Source organism: Leuresthes tenuis, unplaced genomic scaffold, assembly GCF_036924035.1.
Source record: "Leuresthes tenuis unplaced genomic scaffold, fLeuTen1.0.hap1 SCAF_6, whole genome shotgun sequence".
NCBI lineage: Eukaryota > Metazoa > Chordata > Actinopteri > Atheriniformes > Atherinopsidae > Leuresthes > Leuresthes tenuis.
Genome location: NW_027325360.1, coordinates 10344134 through 10361408, shown reverse-complemented (window position 1 = coordinate 10361408; position 17275 = coordinate 10344134). Strand labels below are relative to the sequence as shown.

The 17275-nt window shown below is 39.8% G+C and overlaps 2 protein-coding genes across 2 annotated transcripts; both read left to right on the top strand.

The window, feature by feature from the left end:
* The first annotated feature begins 1437 nt into the window (after positions 1-1437).
* erap1b (endoplasmic reticulum aminopeptidase 1b) lies at positions 1438-10329 on the top strand. Its single transcript, XM_072387509.1, has 19 exons — positions 1438-1533; positions 1827-2339; positions 2516-2654; positions 2909-3043; positions 3200-3320; positions 3663-3817; positions 4033-4146; positions 4346-4477; positions 4640-4771; positions 5318-5401; positions 5571-5728; positions 5995-6074; positions 6179-6362; positions 6623-6779; positions 7053-7237; positions 7352-7513; positions 7594-7734; positions 7898-7979; positions 9210-10329. Exons 2-19 carry the CDS (start codon positions 1855-1857, stop codon positions 9378-9380), a joined length of 2817 nt encoding a protein of 938 aa, XP_072243610.1. The 5' UTR covers positions 1438-1533; positions 1827-1854; the 3' UTR covers positions 9381-10329.
* Positions 10330-11265: 936 nt separating this feature from the next.
* Positions 11266-17082, top strand: LOC140309103 (uncharacterized). Its single transcript, XM_072386932.1, has 4 exons — positions 11266-11333; positions 14136-14222; positions 15834-16110; positions 16279-17082. Exons 2-4 carry the CDS (start codon positions 14194-14196, stop codon positions 16411-16413), a joined length of 441 nt encoding a protein of 146 aa, XP_072243033.1. The 5' UTR covers positions 11266-11333; positions 14136-14193; the 3' UTR covers positions 16414-17082.
* The last annotated feature ends 193 nt before the right edge of the window (positions 17083-17275 follow it).

Genomic DNA, 17275 nt, shown 5'->3' with positions numbered 1-17275 from the left:
TTTAGTCCTTTACATCAAGAAAACATTTCCAAAATACCATTGAAGTTTAGAGAACATAATAAAAATCATTTAAAAAAACAATATCCAGACACAAGTGAATCACCAAACACAACTCCCAAAGGTGAAAAATCATCCTACATATGTGCACACAGACACACACACACAAAAAGGATGGTGGATGGAACAGTATCAATTACTGGAGAGGACCAAAATACAGGCTCTCAGGTGGGAGGATGGATGAGGAAAAAATGCACTTTCTTTACCAAAACAAAACCAAAAGTGGTGCAAAGTGACCAGAAACAAAAGTCCAAAAATGTCAAACAGATGAAAAAAGAAACATGATTGGGTCAGAAGAACATATGCAAATCAATAAAAATGACTATCAGGCCAATGGGAACAAAACTGAGAGGCAAGACTAACAGGAGTGGACAAGGACAAAACCATTTCCAAGAGAAAAGAGAGCGGACCAAAAACCAATAAGAATTAACACAGAATCCATTCTTTATTATCCAAGTTTTCATTCATGTACACAATTACACAAGCAAAAAGACAAGTAAAATGCACATGTACCTCTCAAGTTGTACTCAGATAAAGAAAGGAAAAAATAATAGTGTGACTAAGATGAGCAGATTGTAAATAGATAGCATATAGGTAACAATCAGTATAATAATAAGTAGTGCATGTATGTCAGTGTATGTGAGGAGGGGGGTTCAAATACAACAAAGACCATAAATTACAACAACTTTTTCATAGATTTTTTTTCTTGTTTGGCTGAAACTATGGCTCAGAGGATCCAAAAATGATAGGAAGATTATTAAATTGTGATGCTGAATATGAGCAGATAGTAAAGATAAAGCACATGTGCCACAAAGCTGGCTGAAAAAGACCTCTAATTCATCACACACACACATTAAAAAAAACACCTGTGTCTAACATTGCATTTTCTTTTTTGTTTGTGTACCTTCCGTTTTCTTGTTTAATTTTCTAAATTGTTGCACTTCTTTCTTTGTCTATTTCTTGATTGCATTCTGAGAATGTTACTGAGTTCTGCGAGACGCTATCAAACAGAAAATTACTAAGATTTCGTCACATATTTACGTTGCTTGTCGCTATGTCGCCATCTACTGGTCAAATATATTATCGTCACAACACGGGACTTCCTGTTTCTGTCCGTCAGTGTCACTTTTAAATTAATCGTCATACCTGCTTCGGTACCTTTTTTTTGTGTGTCGACTGAGTAATGCAGTAACGTTATTTTGGTTAGAAATGTGCAAGTCGCGAACACTTTATGTGGTAAAAACTGTGTCGGAAGTTTGTCGTTACTTACAGCTCCTGAACTGTGTGTATCAGCTGCAGACATGAAAAGAAGCTTTGATATCAAAGCTTTTACAAGTCGTGTCACACAGATGTTAGTGATACACGCTTAATCCTTCCTGAGGTTTTCTCTGCTTTTCCCGGCATGCAATTCCTCCTCTTTCTTCTGTTTCACTTTCAGTCTTGCAGTATTTGGAACTGCGTACAAAGAACGAGACGGTAACGTTGAAATTTTTATGTATAGTCGACATAGCTGACTGATATTTGGATTGTTGGGCAACAGAATATATAACTCTTCATTTAGGGTGGCATAGGAGTTCTTCTGTAGAGATTTACGTCCATAAATGAATGAACATATGTGTGAAATCGAAAGTGCTGCATTTCCAGTTCCTCAGCGTTTGTCTTTCAATGTGTTTGCACAGCATTCGTTTAATTAACTGTTTGACTATGTTTTAAAACAATAGAAAATAAAAATGTGAGGCTGACGTGAAATGTGGTTACTAATATTGCAGTTGAGGGTGTCCTGCTGTCGGTGCCACCATGCTACCTCTCCTGTTGGTGCTCTTTGTGCCATTTCCTCCCTCATCTGGAGCTCAGATACCAAATCAAGACCAGACTAAAGGGCTGCCCATCGCCACCAATGGCCAGCTGTTCCCCTGGGGCCACATGAGACTTCCCAAAACCGTCTCCCCCTTCCACTATGACCTTACTATTCACCCCAACCTCACCACTCTCGACTTCACTGGTGTTGTTCGTGTAGAACTTGATGTGCACGAAGACACCAAAACCGTGATTCTCCATGCCAAGCAAATGCACATTTCTAAGGCGGTGCTGCTGGCGCCCGAAGGCGTTAGGCCCTTGAAAGTGCTGGAGTACCCTCCTTTCCATCAGCTTGCCCTGCTCTCAGAGTCGGTGCTGACCAAAGGCAGGAAGTATGAGGTCCAGCTGGAGTTTGCTGCCAATTTGTCTGACAGCTACCATGGTTTCTACAAGAGCAGCTACCGCACCAGTACTGGGGAGGTCCGGTAAGACCACTAAGCTTCTTATGAGGATTTTATTCTTTTTTTCTTTCTTTCTTTTTTTTTCTCAGTCTCTGGCAAATACAACATGGGAGACAAAACTAATTAATTCAGGAAAAATAACAAAAATAACACTGTGTAAGTTACAGAAATCCTAAATACAGCTGTTTTACTTCACTCAGGGTCATGGCATCGACACAGTTTGAGGCGACTTTTGCTCGTGGAGCCTTCCCCTGTTTTGATGAGCCTGCTTTTAAAGCCAACTTCACGATACGGATGATAAGAGAGCCACGCCACATTGCCATTTCCAACATGCCCAAGGTACTTATACATTTATGACTCTTCAGAGGTGCCTCATCCGCTTAATGAGGCTGTCAAATTAGAAGACGTAAATTCACACAATACATTTTTTCAAAATGGAAAGTTCACACTGTGGCCCAAAGGTATAAAACACCAGAATTGGTCAAAACACTGCAACGAAACTGACGTTTTTGTTTTTTGTTTGTTAGTTAGTTGTTTTTTTTCATGTAATGTTGGGAGGGAATCCATTACTTTCCTGTTTTTATGTGTCTCAGGTTAAAACGGTGGAGCTGCCAGGTGGTTTGCTTGAGGATCACTTCGACACGACTGTAAAAATGAGCACTTACCTGGTGGCCTACATCGTGTCTGACTTCCTGTCTGTGAGCAAGACCACGCAGCATGGTGTCAAGGTAAGACGCACAACAGGTACTGGCTGAGCCGTTGGTTTCACTCTCTAGGTCAGATACTCTAGAATAACCTGCAAAGTGTTTTAGTTTCCCTCAAACAGCTCGTATTATTTGATAAAACTCAGCCTGTTTTTCATTGTTCTTTGCTGTACTCATCAGATTTCAGTCTATGCTGTCCCAGAGAAGATTGACCAGACAGCCTATGCTCTGGATGCTGCAGTCAAGCTGTTGGACTTCTATGATGATTACTTTGATATTCCTTACCCACTTCCCAAACAGGGTCAGTGAATATATTCTGATATGGGAAGAAGAACTGCGGCAGCAGCAATATCTATTTAGTTGAAAGGCATTTTCTACCTCTAACTTACTGATCGAGTCAACTGACATATTTTAAGTTTAAGGAAAGACTTAGTATGTGCCATAAGTATAAATAAATATCCCCTTATGCAAATCTTTTGAAATGTATGTATTTTTGCAAATAAATGAGAGATCACAAAAAAGTCTCGGTAAATGTGACACAACCATACAATGGAAAATGCTAGCATAGATTGCAGATTGCTCTCAGATGACACAAATCTAACGTATTTAGTTGTGTTTATTTGGCTGATGTTGCTCCTTGCAGACCTGGCCGCTATCCCTGACTTTCAGTCCGGTGCGATGGAGAACTGGGGGCTAACTACCTACAGAGAGACTGGCCTCCTCTTTGACCCCAGCAAGTCCTCCGCCTCCGACAAACTGGGCATCACCAAGGTCATCGCCCATGAGCTTGCACACCAGGTAGCTGGCCTGTTCCAGGAAAATTTAAGCTAACACTTTCGCCATTCTGTGAAAAGTAGCACAAGTTGCATTCAGCAAAGACAAACCGACGGTCGGCATGTACAGAAGTTCCAGATGTTGTTCCATTTGGTTTGCTAACGTAGTTCAAGTGAGGTAAAGTCAAAGATGCATTTGTAGGTTAAATATAGTTTTTATATGTTTTGTTACCTGTCCAGTGGTTTGGGAACCTGGTGACGATGGAGTGGTGGAATGACTTGTGGCTCAACGAAGGCTTCGCCAAATTCATGGAGTTTATTTCTCTTGATATCACCTACCCAGAACTGCACGTGGTGAGAGCTGAGTCCACAAATCTTAGTCTATCTTTTTTTTTATTTTATTTTTTTATACATGCTATCTTACTGTTTCTTTATCATGGGCTTGAATTCAGAAGTGACTTTCTTGGAAAAACAAGCAACCTATTCTTACTCTTTAAGTATAAAAATGTATAAAGTGTTGGACAAGTCTACATTGTAACTGTCTTTATCTCAGGATGACTTCTTCTTGGGTAAATGTTTTGAGGCCATGGAAGTAGACTCCCTCAGCTCTTCCCATCCCGTCTCCACACCTGTGGAAAACCCCACACAGATCCAGGAGATGTTCGATGATGTGTCATACGACAAGGTGAGCCTCATTCTGCCAGAATGCCTAGCTTTGAATGTTGATGCACTTGAATTATACAAGATATTGTAACTTTACAAATGATTACTTGTTTACAAAAGGACACAAAAAGGACTTGTGAGTGTTGGTTTTCGTTAAGTCTGTGCTTTGGTTTGTATTCTTTAGGGAGCCTGTATTCTGAATATGCTGCGGGACTTCCTCAGTCCTGAGGCCTTTGAGATTGGCATCATCAGATACCTGAAGCGCTACAGCTACCAAAACACTGTGAACAGCCACCTGTGGGAGAGCCTAACTGATGTGAGTGCATGAAGGCTGCACCACAATGCTGGATGTCTGATTTTAATTAGAGATTAACATAAATTGTTCTGGTTAAAACGAAGACAAAACACTGCTTATGCATTAATATGCCCATTAATAAGTCCATTAAAGCTGCATTTCAGTTTCAGGAACTCCCTCCAGAGACTTTGAACCTTTAGAAAGGGACAGTACTTTCACATGGGAGCTGGCTGTAGTGGTTGGTCGAGTAGTCTCAGCGTCTTCTCCCCCCCTTTCATCTCATTCATCTTACCCATCCACCCATCCATTTACTGCACTCACTTAATCCTGTTCAAATTGAAAAATTAGAAAATGGGTTTGTTCAAGGAGAGATGATGATTGCAAATAGGACCGTGAAGAGAAATTTCAGCAGCCAGCTGTTGGTGTTGGGGGGTTATAGTACAAAACAGGGTCAGATGTTTTTTCTTGCCAAAAGTTTTCTGCTTTAATAAATAAGTCAAGTCTTGTAACTCAATGTTAGAATCTCATGTTTTTTGGGAGTTCTAGTTCTCTGCTTCTACCCACCAGATCTGCAGCTCTGATGATTTTGGCGAAGGCCGAAAGAAACACGCTGAATTCTGCTCTAAACGTAAACTCCAGTCTGGAGCCTCTGTGAGTTTTTTTTTGTTTGTTTTCTTTTTACAAAGGAGAAACTATCTCTAATGCTACCAAGTTACCACTTCTTCAGTGTTTCCCTAAATTTCTATAGTAGTCTGATGTGAAAATATGGAATTGCCACAAAAATATGTAAAATGATAGTGTGTCTAAATGCGTTTCACAGAAGTGGTACTCGGGTGATGAGCTGGACGTCAGGGCCATCATGGACTCGTGGACCCTGCAGGAGGGCTTCCCGCTTGTCACTGTAGAGGTCAGAGGTCGGGAGGTCAGACTCAGTCAGGAGCGTTTCCTGAGGACAGATGATCCGTCCCTCACTGAAGGGTAAGTAAGAGATTGGATGTGCTATGGCAGGAAAACATGAGTGTGAAGTATTAGTTATTTCAGAAGCTTCCCTTCCTGCGTTTATTGCATATTTTAAAACTATTCATTATAGACTATTATCATCATACCTTGACAAAGATAAGCCTTTTCAGATTCTGCACATACAGCAGTAACTTTATGTAGCTTTACTTCCATTTTGTTATTATACGATAAGTAGACACTTAACTTATTATTTTAATCGTCTGTGTCAACATGTGTGTTGATAGCTTTCTGTGGCAGATCCCACTGACCTACATGACCAGCACCTCTAACACCATCCACCGTTTCTTGCTCAAAACAAAGACTGGTGAGTATTTTGCTCAGACACAAGGCTGCTGTATTCACATCTGCTTTTGGAAGATCACAAAGTCGGCATCACTTTGAAGCTTGTCGTTATTCGTTGTCATTCAGATGTCTTGTACCTGCCAGAGGAGGTGGACTGGCTGAAGTTCAATGTGAAAATGAGTGGTTACTACATGGTCCACTATGTAGGCGACGGGTGGAACTCCATAATCAGACTTTTGCAACATAACCACACCGCTTTGAGCGGCAACGATCGAGCCAGCCTCATCCACAACGTCTTCCAGCTGGTCAGGTCAGTTTCCTGCCGCCTCGCTTGAATTTACTGTTTTTCCTCTATTACACAATTCTTGGATGTGAAGCAGTCATGATCCCATTTCAAATAAAGTACATTTTATTCAATATAAACTTTATGAAAACGTGTTCTTTGCTTAGTTTTGGTGCTTTGGTTCTGCAACTGGCTGTGAGTTTTGAAATCAGTCATGAGTCTCCTAGAATAAGAATGGGGAATTTGAAGGTGCTGCGCTGATCTGAAGGTTGTCCTGTGTGTTGCAGTGTAGGAAAGGTGAGGCTGGACACAGCCCTGGAGCTGTCTCTGTACCTGTCCAAAGAGACCGAGATCATGGCTGTGACTCAGGGCTTCGGAGAGCTTGTACCCCTCTACAAGCTGATGGAGAAGAGAGACATGGCTGTGCTGGAGAGTCAGATGAAAGTGAGAATTCATGGCATTTCATTTAGTGAAATTGACAGATTTCTATATTTTGCTCTAAAAAGAAACTAAAAACAGACTCGTATTAACTTTTGGATTTTATTAAACAGGGAATAAGCTCAGCTGACATCATATTTTGATTAATAAGTGTCATATTTGTGCATGTCATGACAGTGCAGACCATGTGATTACTTTTTTTTTTTTTTTTACTTACATCATTTTTTTATTGTCTGTTATTTCATGCAGAATATTTACAGTGACACTTGTTTTCCTCAGGGTTACATCGTGGATCTGTTCCGGGGGCTGATTGATCGGCAGGAGTGGACCGACTCTGGTTCAGTGTCTGAACGAGTGTTGAGAAGTTACCTGTTGCTGTTCGCCTGCGTCAGGAACTACGCCCCCTCTCTGACCAAAGCCACCAAGCTCTTCAACCAGTGGAAGGATTCTGACGGCACCATGAGGTCAGGGGTCACAGTCCAACCAAAAACAGCGCTCTTCTTTCAGTATTTACTGTGTGTAAATGTCAAACATTTTCCAGCTGTGTCCTCTGAGCTGAAAGCTGTCACTGTTTTTAGCCTCCCTGTTGATGTCACAATGGCTGTGTTTGTGGTTGGCGCTCGTACACCTGAGGGGTGGGACTTCCTGTTTGAGAAGTACCGCAGTTCTCTGCAGATGTCTGTCAAGAGCCGCTTGAAGGTTGCCATGACTGTCAGTCCACTGCAGGACAAGCTCAAGTGGTGAGCGGTAGATTATGGAAACGGGGACATATCAGTGCCCTGTTCTCCCTCTGTGCTCACGTTTTGTATTCTGCCGGCAGGATGATGGAGCAAAGCCTCCATGGTGAGGTGATGAAGACTCAGGACCTCCCTGATGTGGTTGTCTCTGTCAGCAAGAACCCCCGCGGCTACAAACTGGCGTGGGACTTCCTCCGAGCTAACTGGCACACCATGATAAAGAAGTCAGTCAACTCATCACACAAACATTCATTTCACCTGATTAGACCTAATCCTCATCAACAAAAAGTCAGGTTATGGACAGATTCTGTATTTTTGCTGACTCGTGTTTTGCCAGCCAGTCAACTTGCAGGAAAATAACATTATGTGTTTGCTTTGATGTGACAGATTTGACCTTGGCTCCAGCACCGTCTCATACTTGGTGACTGGAGTGACCAACCAGTACTCTACCAGGGAAATGCTTCATGAGGTATGTGAGGCTGCTTGGGATTCTTTTACTCTCATATGAGAATTTGGAGGGTTAACTTAATGACATCATTTTGCTTTAGGGTTCAGAACAGTTTGCACTAGAATATGAAAACATTCAAAGATTGCTGTGTTCGTTAGACCTTCTTTACCTGAGACGATTTCAGTCCAAAGCGTGTCTCACTCAACTCAACTCAACCTTGTTTACTGTTGATTGTCCACTCAGGAAAAAAACCTTCTCTCAGTGTATCTGCAGTGATTTATCAGTTTGCTCTTTGAAATAGTCGCACCTTTTTTGACCGCACAGAGAAATGATGCGGTGCAGGCTGGAAAAGTAAGTTATACTTGAATTTGATAACTTGTAGAACCTGTAACAGCTGTAACCTCTGTTGACATTTCCTGCATCTTCCTCAACCATGAAGAGGAATTTTGACACGCCTCCAAACAGAACTGTTAAGTTAATCAGTTTTCCTGAGACATCTTGATTTAAAAAGCCCTCTTCATGTAGGGCCACAGCATCTCAGCTGGGCTTAACTTGGCCATTCCAAAACAGGAATTTTCCTCTTTTTAACTAGCACTGTTGTTGATTTCCATGTATGGTTTGTGTCATGGCACATCACCTAATCTAGCCCAAGTTTCATGCCATAGGCCACTATGTTGGCATTACACTATTTAGATAACTATTAATATTTTTCTTACTCTAGTCACATGAACTATTTCTGATTCCAGTTTAGTTATTACCCTGTGGTTCTTTTTCATACTTTGCAGGATGTCTCCTCTTAGTCGGAGGAGCAGCAGTCATAAACTTCCATTTGGGGACATTGACATTGTAAAATGTCTTAATAAAACCTAAAGAAACCAAGTTATTTAAACTTAGGCTCTTTGGAATCACATGACCTGATTTTGTACAACAGAATTTAGAGGCAACTCCTCAAACTCCAAACTAATTGTCTTAATTGGTACATCTGGCTTTTAGCAGTTTTTGGGGAAGACACCAGCAGAGGTTCACATACTTTTATCAGTCTTTAATGCAACTCAGTGTGTTCCATAAAGTCATTTCTCAGTCTAAAACTGTTTCTGAAGATCACACCACATTTTATAAGTAATCAGTGCTGCAGTCCTGGTCATTTTCCTTTAATTTCCTATCTTAATATTTATTTATTTTTTCTTATTGAGAAGCTAACGTGAATTACTGGCTCTTACCTCAAATATTGATATGCATTCCTGTGCTCAGATACGAGGCTTCTTTGACTCCTTGACTGAGGAGGCAGGCTCAAAGATGAGGTGCATCCAGCAGACCTATGAGACTATTGAGGATAACATCCGCTGGATGGACACGAACCTTCCTCTGTTGCAGGCTTGGCTGAACAAACGCAATCCCAGAACACCTCATGAAGATTTATAGCTCCAGAGGAGACACGATGCACAGTGTGGATAACGGAGGGAGAAATAGAAGTGTGAACTCAAATGACAAATTCAAGCATTTTATGCTTCATGACAACAATCAAACACGTCTTTCAGCTAAACTCTGACATTATCAACAGGAACCTTTACCTTATTTAACCTGCCAAAACTGACCACGACTTGACAACAGCCCAGAAAGTACAAATGAAAGTTTCTTTTGCAACATTTTTTTAAACATTAATTGTAAATTTTCACTATGTGAAAAAAAGAGGAAAAGAGAAAATCCTCAACATCAGAGAATATTTAAGGAACTGTCAGGGTTTCCTTATTTTGTCTCCTGTTATTTATTCAGCTTGTTTTTTTCCTCACAGCTTTTTCTTGGGAAGCTGGTTCCTGATGAAAACACTTGGAGCAGAACTGTAGACTAAATAATTCTGCATACAGCCGAATGTATATGGAAGCGTGTTTTCTGTGTGAATTGGGTGTGGGTAGGTTTTTTTTTTAAACTGCTGTGAAGTCTTGGTGTTTGTTAATTTAATTCGGATCAATGCTGTATTATTACAACAGAAAGGGGCAACATGCTGTAAATAATATATTGCGTTTGATAAATGGTACATGTTGCTAAAAAGAAATGCACAGCACATCTGATACTTAACATTTCAGTCCCAGACTGTTTCTCACCTGCAAAACCACATGAATAAGAATAAAAAAAAAACATGGGAATAACAGGCGAAACTTCTTTTTATAGTTTATGAACCGTTGAAGCAAAAGTTACATAATACATAGAACTGTTTTTTTTTTTGTTTGGTTGAATTTCTAAAAAATGAAGAAAATAAAGATGAATTTTGGCTCCACTGGTTCTGTTTAAACAGTTTTAACTTTTAATTTTACAGAAAAATGTATTTTTGTAAAATTGAATGTTGGACCAATAAAGCTAATTTGATTTGAAATTCAGTTGTTTACCTCTTACCGCTTTGTTTGCTGTCACTAATAAGGATTTTATATAATACCTGCATGTTCACCTAATGGCAGTTATAAGGATATAACCTTTGTAACATGACAAAGTCACAGCCCCAGAGACTGGATATCCTGGTTTGTGTTGTGACGGTAAGCGGTAATATCATTGTTACTGCTGTTTCAACTTGGGATAGAATGCCTGCTTGACAAAGTAGTGATGTGTAGCTCTTGAGTTGCAGCTCAGTATGAACAGGAAGCAGGGTCTCCAACCCTCCAACCTTTGGCAGTGCTACATGAATTAAAACTGAATCCACAACGACAAAAACAATGCACCAAATGGTCGAAAACAGTTTCATCATTTAGTTAAAGACACTACCAGAAATTCACACTTTGTATTTGCGTGTATTTGAGCTAAGTTTGTCAAGTTTCTTCTCCCTCAGGTTTCCATCAACGTCAACAACACAAGTGGCTCAAACCCACACTTTATAAAGTGCTTTATTTGATAGAAAACAGAAGGCCTGCGTTTTTGTGACACAAGTTTACGGGCTCTTTCTAAACATTAATTCAGTTGATTTCCCTCTCCTGTTCTTGTTCCCAAGGTAACTGCCAGCTAATGGAAAACGGTCGCTGTTTCTTTAAATTTTAAAATGCTGCCATAAATTCTTCTGAGGAGCTTTTATCATAAACTTATAAAACATGCAGTTCGACCACCGAAACGTAAAGATTGAAACATTTAATATGATAATGTAATCATACACTCTTCACAGATGGAAAGGCTGACCAAAACTACAGTCATGCTAAGAAAACTTCCTTTTTAATGTATTTCAGTGGCAGATAAGCATTGTGGGCTTTGCCCTCTATCCCATGCATGAGCACACACACACACACACCGCACCCCGCCTCCCTCGTCAGCACACCTGCAATAAAAACTGCCCTCTGCTCCAGTGAGTTTACCCTCTTAGCTCCACACCTGAGAAAAGACGTCTCTGGACCACAGGTAAGAGCCTGAAATTCACCTTTTGGTTTCCTGGTTTTAAAAGGTAATGTTCTCTTACTGATTAAATTCATAAGCAAATGACACAAATTAGAAGACGTTTGCTTTTCAGTAATTACAGACTTGGACCCTGTTCCTATTTGCTCACTTTTACGCATGTGTGTGTTTCAGCAAACATGTCTAAAAATACTGTCTAAAAATGTTCTTTATAATATTTATTATAAATATATGTATATATTTATTTAATATAAATATATTTATCTCTCTTTCAAACAACTTCTCAATATTGTTGTAGCTGATGAAAAAAAGTCTGCGATAAGCTTCGCTCACAGAGCCAGCGTTTTGTGGTGAGTGAAGTGCTCGTGACTTGCTGATTTAGTGTGCTGTAATCCTACAGAGTATGTTTTTGTTCTCTCTTACTCATCTGTAAAATACAATCCATTTCTGAAACACCCTTTTTATCAACCAAAAACAGCCCTCAGTTTAGATTTGTGTACATTATCGAATAATCCAACTGGGTTTTTGATGCCACCTAAAGAGGCACTAAAGGCACAAATCACACAAAAATGATCACTCTGCATTTACTGGACAACAGTAAACTGAAAATGAACCTAGATGAATAATGATATACGTTGAGGAGCACATCTTTGTTGGTGATGGTCACATCCCTGTCTGTCCAGTTGCACTCTATTCGTCCTTGACTTCAATCTGTTCCGGTTAGCGGGAACAGACACCGTGTTTATAACAGACAAAGATCCTTCATTTGAGTATCTAGGGCGTCCATCTGCTTTTGAGCTCAAATCTAAGTTAAGCAAAAGTAAGATGCTGGCAGGTTTGTGATCTCAGGGAAAGCCGGTCATGCTTGCTCAGATTGTTCCAGAGTTTTACATGAGCACAGAGCCCGGGAAAATGTGTGTCAGCTCGTTCAATTCCAACTGTGGATACAAACAGTCATGATCTAAAGCAAGGACACCCTTTTTTGACTAGAAAGATTTTACATATCAGGACTAGATGCTAAATACACGCCACAATTCAAAAGCTTTCCCAACCACCTTTAGCAACTACAACTCGAAGGAATCATTTCACGCATGATCAGTCTCCCATCGGTCTCTCACATTTTTGTGGAGGAATTTTGGCCCACACCTCTTTACAACGTTTCTCCAGTTCATTGAGGTTCCTGGCATCTGTTTATGCAAAGCTCTCTTTAGGTCCCACCACATCATTTAGGTCAGGTTGAGGTCTGGACTTTGCAACCATTGCAATACCACAATTCTTTTCTTTTTCCAGCCATTCTGTTGTTGATATTCTGGTGTGCTGATGGTCATTGTCCTGTTGCATGACCCAAGTTTGACTAAGCTTCAGCTGTCCAGATAATGCAGATGGTCTCACATTTAAATACTTTCGTATACAGAGTTCACATTTGACTTATTATCTACAATGAGCTCAGGACCCGTCATCACCCCTCCACCGCTGTTAGTGACAGTTGGTATAAGGGTTTATACGGATATGTTGTTTATTTTTTGCCAAACGTGCTGCTGTGCACTGTGGTAAAACACCTTCTCTTTGGTATCATCTGTCTAAAGGACATTGTTCCAGACGCCTTGTGGTTTGTTCAAATGAAACTTTGCAAACCCAACCCATGCAGCAATGTTCTTTTTAGAGAGAAGAGGCTTTTTCCTGCAACCCTTAAAAACAAGTGATACTTGTTCAGTATTTTTTATTTGAACTTTACCATTTAAAATGTAACTGACCATTCACTCCTGGGAAGACAACTCTCTTTAATGTTTCCCACTTGTGAGTAATATTTATCACTGTAGAATGATGGATTGCAAATTTATTAATGGCAAATACCATTTGCTTCCTTAAGATCGTTGCTGATGTCTTTCCTCTTTGGCATTGTGCTAACACAACTGCCAAAACTTCTGCATCCAGCTGTTGAATAAAAATATTCCTAAAGTATTACACTCTTAGCTCCTGTGTATGTGAGGGTGATCCTAGTTTTGTTCATCTAAGATTCTATTTATCTAATTTAAGATCTGATGAGGATTAAACTCTTCCTCCTCTTTTTTGCCTTCCTCGCACGTAAAACTTTAGAATTGAAATAACATATATCTACTTTCTATCATGACTGTATGTTGATGCTCCTCTTAAGAGTTTGATGAGACTGTACAATGCAGTTTCCCATAAGCACAACATTATTATTCAGTTCTCCAGCATACACATTATGGTCAAAATTCCATGAAACAAATTATCCACGACGCACTGATATGATGACAACTCAAAATTTGTCATTTGTTTGTAATCAGCTGTTATCAATGCCCCAGACTTCTTTCTAAGCTATTACCTCAGTCTTCCTGTTGATCATCTGACTTGCTTGCAACTTAGGGGAATGTATGTTATCGTCTCGCTTTTGCGTAACACCGCCACCAAGTACAGGTAGTCAGTTATTTGTATGAGGTTACTGCAGAACAAGCTGTCTTGTAATAAAATCTGACTCTATATGTCTGTCATATCATTCCCTACAGTATCAGGAGATAATTAAACACTCTTGCACCACAATGTCTATGACAAAACATTTATGAGTTTTGAGGACAAAGTGCATTTTCTTATTGATCCAGGAACAATGTGAAAATCTGTTCTGTGGTAACAGGCGGCGGCGTGAGCCCGCCAAGAGAAGCCCTTTAAGAAAACATGTCCAAATTCTAAAAATAATCCAGAATCTTATCAGAGGCCATGTCTTGGAATTATTAAAGCATTTTACTGTTGACAAAATCAATATTCAATAGTTGACTGTTTGTATTTCAGGTTCTTTGCTTGGTTTTGTGGCTCCAGATCCATCAAGTGTGATCCGTCTATCTAAAGAATGGGAATAGAAAATTTTCCTTTTCTAGAGTAAGACATGTCTCTTTTCATCTATATGTTTATGTTAGTTTTTCCTGCCATTTTGTTGTTCTGATAATGTTTACTTCACCCAACAGTTTTATGCATTATGTAGGAATGATGAAAAGTTTGCTTTTTCTTTTGTTTGAAAAAGTTTCCATGAAAATCTCAGCTGTTGAAACAGTGAAGGGTTATGGTTGAAGTGACGTATTTTACGCCAGCCTGAGCTTACTTGGTCCAGTAACATGACAAAATGTGGATTGGACCAAAACTGTTTTATCACAATAAGCTGTGAATTGAAAAAGAAAGTACACTCTCTTTTGATTCTTAGACTTTATCTATCTTTTTATCAAGTTTTTACGAGGTTTTAAAACAAGGTACAGTAAATACGCCGTTGGATAAAGAATAATGCATGAGATATTACACAGTGTCATTAACAAAAAATAATAAATTGCAGAAGCAGTGTGTTGAAAAGAACTAAGTAAACCTTTAGTGTGTCTAAAGGAATTAAGAGATTACGAAGCAGCCAGGTGCCGCACTTTTTACATTTTATATCTGCAAGTGCAACTGTCTGTATGAAAGTTTGGTCATTTTGCTAATCTGGGTTATTGAGGTGTGTATTAACGCAGTGTCAAGTGGGAAAGACATTAGTTACAATCTGAAAGCCTATTAATGTGGGAAGGTTATAGCAAATTAAAAATTCATGGCAGAACAAATTGAAAAAGACCGAACATGTAAGGTCTGTTTGTAATGCCAGGAGAAAACATTGTCATACAGCATAGATTGGTACATTTGCATCTGATCAAACCGCAAGACCTCTGTCCTTTGGATATTTGGTCATAACGCACAGCACCTCGTTTGATAAAAACTAAACACAGCAAATCAGTACAAACACCTCACACCGACTGTAAATCACGGTTATGTAGGGCTGATAATTTGGACTTGTTTTGAAGCCACAGGAGCCGGGCAGCTTGCAGTCACTGAGTCCACCATGAACTCCTCTGTTTACCAAATTATTCTAAAGAGTGCAGTAACAGTTACGTAAAGTATTCTAGAATCAAATGTGAGGTCATCTGTCTGACAGATAACACTTGGCTGAATACCAAACACACCAGAAAATCAGAGTTGCTGAAAAAGGGAATAATTGAAATGTTGCAGTCAAAGTCCAGACCTCGCCCTGATTCACATGCTGTAGTGGGACCTTAAGAAAGCTGTTCATAACTAAATGCTGGAAGGTTCTTTGAACTGAGTCAATGTTGTAAAGAAGGATGTTAAAGATGTGAGAGATTGATAATGTCAAACAAAAGAGGTTGCAGTTACCCAATTTTAAATCCTGGTAAGTAAAATATTATTATCATTATGTCCTGTAACATAAAATCTTGGAATTAAAAGTGGGTGTACTTTCATTCTCACTTGACTGTATTATGTAAGGCATAACTAATGCTATGTTTCCTTTATTCCATCAGAAAATGTCCTCATTTTTAAAGGATTCTAAATTGGTGCCTACTATGCAGAAGCCAACCTATTGTTACTAAAATTTGGAAGGGAGCTGAGGTGTACAACAATTGTAATACAGATAACCAATCTTTCTCTGTTTTGCACACATTTCTATCTCTCTCTAAGGCTCTTCCTTGGCCTCTTGGGCATGGGTCTCAGCATCCTGTGCTGCACCAGCTTCTGTAGAGCGTGCACTCGTTTCCGGGAGGAGCAGATAGAGAGGGAGGTACAGAGGCGCAGCGAGCACAGCCCTCACCTGCAGTCTATATATTTCATTCCCTTCCCTCGAAGCAGGCCGCAGCAGGACAGCGAAGACCAGCATGGTGTTGAGTGTGGGGAACCCCACACACCACCGCGATATAGCACCACTGACTACTATGGGCCCCCACCTTCATACAATGAGGTGATTGTAATGTAGCATCAGCCCATGATGCATTCTGGTTCTTTTTCTCAGAACTTCCATAACCAAAATAAAAATATATACTGAGCGCAATGTTTAAAAACATTTTTGTTAGTTCTTCCAAGTCTTTCATTTCTAAATCTGTCTTGGTTTTTTTTCTGTGTGTTTCAGTTGGGAATTAAGCCTGATGATCTCCCCCCTGCTTACACGGAACAAAACTTTCCTGTGTATCCGACAACGCCGCCACCAACTTTTACAAACATGGAACCGTTGCAGGCACAGCTGGAGGTACAATCACAGCCATAAGGCAGCGCCATCACACTGTACCATGTTGATTATGGACGGTCCTGCACTGCCTCATGGAGTTAAGAGAGCTAGTACCGAGAGATTATATTATTTTGAAATGGTGACACAAAGAAAAAAGCAGCAGAGATGAGACAAGATGCACAAGGATGGTAAAGTCGGTGGCTGTAGCTCAGAAGGAGGAGTGGTCATCATTCAATCGGAGGGTTGCTGGTTCTCTTACTTCCTCAGTTTACATGAGTGTCCTTGGGCAGGATAATGAACCTCACAACACCCCTCCATGGGTTCCCTCTTGGTATGTCACTTTGTTTAAAAGCATCTGCTAAATTAATATAATGTACACATGCAACACATTTCACTAAAGTAAAAGATAGATTTTGTTTTTTGTATGATGATAGTTAAAATAGAAAACTTAAGTCTTATTTCTATAATCGTAGAATCGTACCATTGCAGTTTTATGTTTTGTTCATTTGTTTGCATGGTACACAACTGCTGGATATCTCAACTCCTTTAAAAGATATCGATTATGTCCAGTGAAAATACAGGAGCACTTCCAGACTGAAAGGTACTTTGTTTTTAGAGTGTGTCCTACACCAGGACGTTTCTCTCAGCACTTCCTCTACTGATTTATTTAATATCGTAGAGGCTTATTTACATAAACTTGCATCATTCCTAACACATATCAACTCTGCAATCCTACAAAATCTGATTGCACTTAGCTTGTATGTAGCACAACACTATGATAAACTGAAACTGATGTAATTTAGTGTTCATGAGTCTGATTTCCTTCAGGATTGACTTTACTGTCATCAACTCAGCACTGTTGCATATCTGCATTTATGTTTTGTTCTTGATCTAAATATGG

Coding starts and splice junctions, on each gene's coding strand:
- erap1b (XM_072387509.1), top strand. CDS start 1,855: ATGCTACCTCTCCTGTTGGTGCTCTTTGTGCCATTTCCTCCCTCATCT. Junction 3,044..3,199: donor CCACGCAGCATGGTGTCAAG/GTAAGACGCACA, acceptor TGTACTCATCAG/ATTTCAGTCTATGCTGTCCC. Junction 3,818..4,032: donor CCCATGAGCTTGCACACCAG/GTAGCTGGCCTG, acceptor TTACCTGTCCAG/TGGTTTGGGAACCTGGTGAC.
- LOC140309103 (XM_072386932.1), top strand. CDS start 14,194: ATGGGAATAGAAAATTTTCCTTTTCTAGA. Junction 14,223..15,833: donor GAAAATTTTCCTTTTCTAGA/GTAAGACATGTC, acceptor TCTCTCTCTAAG/GCTCTTCCTTGGCCTCTTGG. Junction 16,111..16,278: donor CCCCACCTTCATACAATGAG/GTGATTGTAATG, acceptor TGTGTGTTTCAG/TTGGGAATTAAGCCTGATGA.